Below are 8,687 nucleotides of genomic sequence, written 5' to 3'. Positions count from 1 at the left end.
TTCTTTTTTTTTAATCGAAAGGCAATATGCAAGATTATCAGAAGCACAGCAGAGCCAATTTTTGCAGAGTACACTGGATGTTTGCAGAGCCAATACTTGCCTACTGAATTCTCAAATATAGGATTTCAGAGCTTGAATCTTGGAACTCTTCCTCCTACAATTTATGGTAAGTTTTGTGTAAAATTCAGCATGTAGGCATTGTCTAGCAAACTCGTGCCTATATACTAGAAATGATTTGGTGTAGGTTACAGCAAGATTTCAATGAGCAGAATCATTCAAGTTGGTTTTTCTATTTTTTTTTTCTCAGTGTGTATTTGTCTGTGAGGTATCTTATTAATTAATTCGTCGTATTGCAGGTATCAGAGTGCACGAAACCAACGAAAATGAACTTGTAATTGAACCTGCTATTAGATGGGCAGGAATTCCACACATAACTGTTGTGGTAAAAATACTGTCAGTTCGATTCATCGTTCAGGTTAGAATTAATTTCAGGGGCAAATGCCTTTTCTTTACAAGAAAAACGTTCATGTCAGCAATGTTCCTTTGCCATGACAGCCTGACTTATGGAGTTATAGTTCACTGAATCTGAATAAAAAAAGAACATATTTAAGCAGAAATAAAAGTCATCTATGGTCTAGATCAACATTTGGGCAACATAACAGTTCCGCCTTAACCACAGTTTGGGAATGTGTTTGATATGCATTTGACAATCAGATTGTTACATTTTGTTCTTATCAGCTAATGGATGTCCAAGTATTTGCAACGCCAAGGATAATCTTAAGGCCTCTCGTACCAACATTCCCATGTTTTGGAAACATAACAGTGACTTTGATAGACAAGGTAAACTGACACAAATTTACGCACAGTAATTTACAACACTTTCGTGTAAGTGCATATTCTTATGGTGGCAGATATGTCATATATGTACATGCAGCCATATGTGGACTTTGGACTCAGATTACTGGGAGGGGATATTATGGCAATCCCCGGATTCTATCAATTTGTTCAGGTTACTCTCTTTCTTTTTAAGCTTAATGTTGATTCTTTAGTGAATGAGAAGTAGAATTGTGGAAAACATCATTCATAGTGGTTCGCGTGCCTTATAAACTATCTTCCAAACTACTTTATCTTCTGTGGAAGTCATAAGAATCAAATCAATTACCATACGTCTAGCGAATTCATAAAGTTACAATGCTTTAATGGGAATTTGAGAATTCAGTAGGCAATGTACTGGATACTCATCCAAGTTTTCGGTTTCTTTTATAGAAAATGAAAATTTTCTTTCTACCATTTCCTTGAGGGAAAATAACAGTTATATTTTTCACCTTTTGAATTATATTATGTATGTTTATTGTCAACAGTTTGATACTAGTTTAATACAATATATACTTATTTGCTTCTGTTTTTGGTGTAAGCAGGAATATATAAGAAATCAAGTTGCTAGCCTTTATTTATGGCCCCAAACTTTGAACATACCCATTCTTCAGGCTTCACTGTAAGTTTAACTGAAATTACAGTAAAGTTCAATAATGATACTAACTAATTCCCAGAATACATATATGTGTGTACTCTTATGACATCTCATTTCCCCAGATCAGGAACTATAAAGAAGCCTGTAGGCATACTGCATGTCAAGATTTTAAAAGCTAAGAAACTCTTGAAGATGGATATCATAGGAACATCTGATCCTTATGTTATAATCCAACTAACTGGGGAGAGTCTTCCACCAAAGAAAACTAGCATTAAGATGAGAAACTTGAACCCTGAATGGAATGAGGACTTCAACCTTACAGTCAAAGATCCAGAGTCCCAATTCATTCAGTTTAATGTTGTCGACTGGGATCAGGTTTGATATACAAGATTAATTCATAATAGTGATCAAACTGCTAATCAGTGATCCAAATCGCCAGTTTTCATTTGAATACATCAAATTATTGTTCTGTTAGACCTTCTACATGTTTTCGGGTGAATATTTTTGCAACCGAGTTCTAAGTCCTTTGTTGTCAATGATGCTCATTTTCTGGTTAACCAAAAAGTCGACTATATATGTAGTAAATAGCCCCACGTATTAAAGGAAACATGACCGTCTTTACCAAATTTTTGGCCCAGAAAGATGATAACCTCAAAATATGTTGTATGTTACTGTATGTTTTTGATATGTTATACCATATTGCATAGTATATTGCACTCGCCCCTAGCAGGTTTATCATGTCTGATATTTGACAGTTTGGGACGCATGACCCTATGGGAATGCAAATTCTTCCACTGAAGTCGCTAACCCCAGATAACACACAAGAATTTACGCTTGATTTGGTGAAGAACACAAACCCTTATGATCCTCAAAACAAGAAAAAAAGAGGCCAACTTGTGGTGCAGTTGACATATAATCCTTTTAAAGAAGAAAGTAGTGGTGGAATACATGACAGTGGACCTTTGGATGGACATCAACTGATAGATGCGAAGAAGCTTGGAATCAAGAGCCGGAATAGGAGCCGAAGGCAATCCATGTCCATAGACATGTCTTCACAATTACATGCAGCTGGTCTGCTTTTGGTTACAGTTCAAGGAGCAGAAGAACTCGAGAGCAAGCTTTATGAGAGCCCTAATCCTTACGTATTGGTTCTGTTTAAAGGAGAAAAGAGGAAAACCAAGGTGAATATATAGTTAATCAGCTTAGAAACACATCATGCACTCCTTTGGGGGACTGCAAATAACAATTGTCATTGAGACAATGTTATTTGCATTCGTAGTGCTTTCCTATATATCTGCACAATCTGAGAAAAACACAATATGATCAATATAGTGTATTATGACACATTCGATTTAGTCATCTCATCAGTTAATCATGACTTTTTTGTGTGTAGATGATAAAGAGATCCCATCGGCCATATTGGAACGAAGAATTTCAGTTTGTGGTAGAAGAGGCGACTTTGAAGGAGAGTATTCGTTTTGCAGTAAAGAGTAAGAAAAGACACCTTTTCGCCTATCGTTTCCGAAAAAAGGTTGGTCTGTATACAATAATCTCATCAGTTTTAGCTCATCTATTTTCATGTTTGAATCAAAACCCTGCATCTGAATATTATTCATCTTTATCTAGGAATTGTTGGGGTATATTGACATCAATTTTAGTGATGTGGTATACAATGGGCGCATCAGAGGCGAGTACAATCTGATTAACTCAAGAAATGGAGTTATACATGTCGAGTTGCACTGGAGCACTACTTGACACATCACAGGTTTTGCTGTAATGTATTCTTTCGTAACCATCAATAGACGTTAGTCGTTTTCATTCTCATATTAGGAGTTCTTCTCAACCACATTAGTGTATGTTTTTTTTTTTTTTGGTGAGAAAAGAATTCATTAAAAAGGCCAAAGCCCAAAACAAAACACAAGCTAGCAAAACTGCAAAGCCCAAAGAGAAAGAAAAAGAAAAACTGAAGCCTTCATCTCAGATTCTAAGAAAAGAGAAAACAGAAGGACATCAGTAACAAAAAAAGGAGGAAACCAGAGATGGCTTCCAACTAAACTGCCACCAACGGTGGACATGGCAAACCGTCGTTCCGGAGTACACTCAAGAGAGATGATGGTGGCCGGTTGACCCATCGGTTAAGACCCATCATCCTTTTTCCAAGCAAAGCTGCAGCATCTGCAACTTGGTTTGCTTCACGGGGAATCCAGTCCCAGGTAATGGAATTGAAAAAAACCTTCTTCCATTTGATATCATCAATAATCTGAGTAATCTTCCAATTTTTGCATGAGCTAGAAGAGTTGAGTTCTGTGATTATACTTAGAGAATCAGACTGAACAATTACATCTTTCAGTCCCATATCCAAAGCAACATTTACTCCCAGCAGTATTGCTGTGGCTTCAGCAGCCTCTACAGAAGACAGAAAGGCTTGCCCATGAGCCCCTCCGATACAAACTCCTTCATGGTTGCGGAGAGCTACTCCCAAACCCCCATTATTCTCATCAGACCAGGCTGCATCACAATTAATAGCAGTCACTCCCTCAGGAGGGTGAGTCCATTTCAAAACTCCATTGCTCTTTGTTTTCACATTTTCTTTAGAGCATGAGTTGATGAATTCAAAAGCTGCCATGATTCCCTTTTGAAGCACACAAATAGGAGAAGGTGATTCATATTGATAAACGAAGCAGCATCTAGCTTTCCAGATTGACCAGCAAATAAAGCTAATCAAGGTACCGCACCAAACCCTGTCACTCTCAATGCTGTGTTTCATAATAGAATCTTGCAGCCATTTGTCCAAAGTAATAACCTTTCTCTTATCTATTCTCAAGCACTGAGGAGACCTATACCAAATTGGGTCAACCCAATGGCATAATAACAGGATGTGCTCAATTGACTCATCAAAAGCACCACAAAGAGGGCAGATTGGGGATTGAGACAGTTTCCTGTGAAAAAGATTGGGAAAAGAGGCGGCTGCACCATTCAAACACTTCCAGAGAAAAAATTTGATTTTTGGTAAGGTTTTCAAACCCCAAAGCATTTTCCAACATTTTGCACTGATGATATGAGAAGTGTTGCTTATGGAAGAACTTGATCCTGTAGTGAGATGACTATGAACCCAATGATAACCACTTGAAACAGAATACTTGCCATTCTTAGATAAGGGCCATATCAACCTGTCAAGCCCTATGCCAGGACCAATTGGAATAGAAAGAATTCTGTTGAGACATCAATTGGGTTGAGTAGGTGTAGAATTGTATCCAAATTCCAAGACCTGCTTTCTCTGACGATTAAATCACTGACCAGTGTTGGGGCATCATCTGGAATAGGAGCAATAGTTTGTATACAGCCTATATTGGGAGGTGGTAACCACTGATCCTTCCATAAATTTATAGATGAACCGTTAATAACATGCCAACACCCCATTTTTGTGACAAAATCTCTGACTTCCAGGAGGCTAGACCATCCCCAAGAAGCTCGATACCCCTTCTTAGCATCTGAAAAACCAACCTTAGGAAAATACCTCGCCTTGAGAATTCTTGCCCACGTTGACTCTGGATTTTCAGTAAGTCTTCAAGCCTGCTTGGCTAGGAGAGCAAGATTAAAGTGATGAAGGTCACGGAAACCCAGTATGTTAGGAACAACAAGTGTAGGTGTTTGTATCTTGACCTCAATGAAAATTGAAAAGAACACATCTTTCCAAATTGATATTTCCTAATACACAGATCTTTATGGGCCAAGCCAGAGGGTTATGGCCCATTGTAATAAGTAATGACAGCAACATGGCCCATCTTCATCCCACAAAAATATCTGACCCCTGCTTTTGTCCAGACGATCATTATCCGTAATTCTCACCCAATCCCAGGGGCATTTCCGCCATCAAGAAATATCTAAAACTTTCTTCTTAAAACCCTTTGGATAGTTTCAGAAGTCTCAAACCCTCGCTCTCTGTTTTTGCCAAAACCTTATCTTGAAAGCAAAGCCATGACTACCTCCACGGCTTCGCTTGTTCTTCCTTCCCTCACCCCCAAAACCCTAGCCCTCTACTCCCCCAAACCCACTTCCGTCTCCCTCTTCTCTCTCTCCTCCTTCTCCTCCCTCAAACCCATTTCGATTTCGGCTTCATTTCTCAGCTCCGGCAAGGCGTCGAGGTCGTTTGTGCGACACGTCGCCGTTTCGGACTTCGAGCAGGATGAGGAGGTTCTCAGCGGCGACGAAGCCGAGCCCAATTTCTCGCCTGACCTTAAGCTCTTCGTCGGGAACTTGCCCTTCACTGTTGACAGTGCTCAGCTGGCTGAGCTGTTTGAGGGTGCTGGAAATGTTGAGATGGTTGAGGTATGGTTTTTCGTGTGAACGTTTGAGTCTTTTTGTGAATTGAATCGAGATAAAATGTGGGTTTGATTTTGTTTTGGGTGTTAATGGAGGGTTTGATGGAATTTTGCAGGTTATATATGACAAGACGACTGGGAGAAGCAGAGGGTTTGGGTTTGTGACCATGTCGAGTGCTCAGGAAGTAGAAGCAGCTGCTCGTCAGTTCAATGGCTATGTAAGTCATGTTATTGTGTCTATTATCTGGTTGTATATGTGTGAAAATGTGAAGCAAATTGTTTGAGATATGATAAAGGTAGATTGGTGTTTGAGAGTTGTTGAAGATTTTTTGTGCAGAAAAGTTTGTGTTGAAGCTTAGTGAGTGCTATCTTAATGTTACTATTGTGACTGCTTTTTGTGCCTATTTATTGGTCTGAGTGTTTGATTTGTTTGGTTATGTTTCATGCGTGAAAACCGTGAACCTACTTATTGTGTGAGCAAGGGTTCATGACATCTTTGCACATGAAGAATTTTTTATTAATGTACTTTCTTGATGCGAATCTTTTGCTATATGCTTAACATCTATGTTGACTGTTATGAACCTGGTTTGTTGTATATAAACAAGACTGCGACTTTTTGCAGGAACTTGATGGACGGGCGTTGAGAGTAAACTATGGACCTCCCCCACCTAGGACTGAGGATTCTTTCAGAGGTGCCAGAGGTGGTTCCCCCAGAGGTGGTGGAGGTTATGGTGACTCTTCCAACCGTCTGTATGTGGGTAACCTTGCATGGGGTGTTGACAATTTGGCACTTGAAAACTTGTTTAATGAGCAAGGAAAGGTTTTGGAGGCCAAGGTGGTATTTGACAGGGACAGTGGCCGGTCGAGGGGTTTTGGTTTTGTGACATATGGATCTGCTGAAGAAATGAACAGTGCCATTGAATCTTTGGATGGCGTTGTACGTATATAATCACCATTTCTTTTCGGTATTTGTATTATCCCAAGTGCAGCACCATTTTGCATTTCTAATGTATTTATCTTTTTAATTTTGAAGGACCTGGGTGGTAGATCTATTCGCGTCACCGCGGCAGAACCAAGGCCGCCAAGGCGTCAATTTTGAGTATTAGATCCTTGAGAGTCATTGGCCAACAGAATATTCGATGTAAAATTTCAACCTAGAATTTTTCTTTCTTCTACTTTGATTATCACATCTTTTTTGAAGCACAAGTTTATTGCAGTTGTATTACCACTAAACTACTCAATAAGTATTCCAAGTGATATGACGATATTTCATTTGTTCATATCTAGACCTAATCTTTAACTCACTCACTTATCCATGTTATTTGCCATTTGGTGACTATACTGGAGACATGTTTTGGCGATTTCAGTATTATTGTTTTGGTTAATCATGTGATTGATTTCTAGTTTTTAAAGTTGCATGTCATTTTATACTATTGGATTTGTGGAGTATTCATAGAAAAGTTTTGCCTGCTTCTCTCTTCTCTTTTTATGTATTTGTTATCTTAACACGTGCTGATTTTTTTGACAGGGAGTTAGGAGCTGAGTAGCTGCATGTCATTGCCTTTTGTCAAGAGTTCCCAGATTATGCTCCCTTGCACCACAGTTGAATTCATGAGTGGTGGTGGTTTTGGCGTCGACCTATAGATGGACAAGAGCGAATGTTTTTCGGAAAGTTTAAATCTGTGTTCTGAGTGCTGGGTTTAGTCAAGGGACTGATTTGTGATCTATTTTTTCTTTTTAACAACAGTTTATAGATTCAAGTACATGGATCATCATCTAATAGTCTGTTTTACCTTGACATGTCACTGAAAGAAATCCTGATTGTGTAACAAATTGTGGGAGAAATGTACAACCAGATCAGATTTTCAATCAAATGATATCCAAGTTAAAAATGAATATTCGGTTCTTGTGCTAGAAGAAATGATTTTATTTCCTGTTCCTCGACAGTTTTTGTTGTGTACACAGATGGGCTATGAAGAAATGTTCTTAGATAGGATACAAACCGCTCACATCAGCCACCAGCATTCCTGACCCAGTCATTGGAAGACTTTGTTTAAGTTTTCTGAAACCAGAGCAGAAATTCTTGCTAGTGAATGATCCTGAATTCCTGATTCTTGTAATGCCAAAAAATTAAGGACTTGACACTGGACGAACTCGTGTGGATTCATGGCACGGAATGGATTGATTTGAAAGGTAACCTTGTAACTCGTAGCTCCTAGGTAATACTCTAATCAGTCTAATGCATTGCCTGACGCCCTAACCTTAGTCTATTGGGGATAGTAGCATTACAAATACTAACATATAGTAGATGTTTGTTTCATGGGACTAAATGAGACTATGTTAAATAAGGAATCCAGTTTAGCTAGTACTATGTTTGGTGTTACTGTGTACTAAAATAAATGAGCTTACGTAACATCTTGTTTTCATTTTGACCTCCTTAAATTGTGTTATTGTGGGTACTCAAATAGGTCATCCTTAAATAACATCATTATTTTAACCATAAACCAAGCAAACTATACCTTCTAAGCTCATGACATCAAACATGGGTTAATATTAATACATCTTAAGACACCCCATATAACTATATGACAATCTTAAAAAATAAAAAGGTCTAATATAGTCCTGAGTACTGAATGTGAACATAGAGCTATAGTCTAGACCAATTAAAAACCATTAAAAACCCATGCAAAAATTGGAACATTGGGCAGCCCGCTGTAGTTCGATACAGGCTTTGGGCCCAAGAAATGCAGACAGGCTTTGAGTTTTTTGGTGTCCAGGATGGGAAGTCGAATCCTATGCAGACAGGCACTAATTTTGGGTGCTTCTCATCCTCTTCAAAATGAAGTTGAAGCAATCATCAATTTAGGTCACATAGAGAATAGTGGGTTCGCATG

General features: G+C 38.6%; 2 protein-coding genes and 1 pseudogene across 2 annotated transcripts; 2 read left to right on the top strand and 1 right to left on the bottom strand.

The window, feature by feature from the left end:
* The window catches only part of LOC101314971, a 3,889-nt pseudogene extending 663 nt beyond the window's left edge, over nucleotides 1-3,226 (top strand).
* Nucleotides 3,227-3,521: 295 nt separating this feature from the next.
* LOC101310543 lies at nucleotides 3,522-4,097 on the bottom strand. Its single transcript, XM_004306197.1, has one exon. It carries the CDS (start codon nucleotides 4,095-4,097, stop codon nucleotides 3,522-3,524), a length of 576 nt encoding a protein of 191 aa, XP_004306245.1.
* A 1,320-nt stretch (nucleotides 4,098-5,417) lies between these two features.
* Nucleotides 5,418-7,687, top strand: LOC101314681 (29 kDa ribonucleoprotein A, chloroplastic-like). The gene is made up of 5 exons (XM_004304391.1): nucleotides 5,418-5,800; nucleotides 5,910-6,011; nucleotides 6,416-6,730; nucleotides 6,827-6,934; nucleotides 7,322-7,687. The coding sequence occupies exons 1-4, from the start codon at nucleotides 5,450-5,452 to the stop codon at nucleotides 6,890-6,892; spliced, it is 834 nt and encodes a 277-aa protein (XP_004304439.1). The 5' UTR covers nucleotides 5,418-5,449; the 3' UTR covers nucleotides 6,893-6,934; nucleotides 7,322-7,687.
* Nucleotides 7,688-8,687: the final 1,000 nt, after the last annotated feature.

Source organism: Fragaria vesca, linkage group LG6 (assembly GCF_000184155.1).
Source record: "Fragaria vesca subsp. vesca linkage group LG6, FraVesHawaii_1.0, whole genome shotgun sequence".
Lineage (NCBI taxonomy): Eukaryota > Viridiplantae > Streptophyta > Magnoliopsida > Rosales > Rosaceae > Fragaria > Fragaria vesca.
This window is presented reverse-complemented; position numbering and strand designations above follow the sequence as displayed.

Excerpts from the sequence above, each read along its gene's own strand:
- LOC101310543 (XM_004306197.1), bottom strand. The coding sequence starts at position 4,097 with ATGGCAGCTTTTGAATTCATCAACTCATGCTCTAAAGAAAATGTGAAA.
- LOC101314681 (XM_004304391.1), top strand. The coding sequence starts at position 5,450 with ATGACTACCTCCACGGCTTCGCTTGTTCTTCCTTCCCTCACCCCCAAA. Across the intron at positions 6,012-6,415 it reads CTCGTCAGTTCAATGGCTAT|GAACTTGATGGACGGGCGTT; the intron begins GTAAGTCATGTT and ends GACTTTTTGCAG. Across the intron at positions 6,731-6,826 it reads TTGAATCTTTGGATGGCGTT|GACCTGGGTGGTAGATCTAT; the intron begins GTACGTATATAA and ends TTAATTTTGAAG.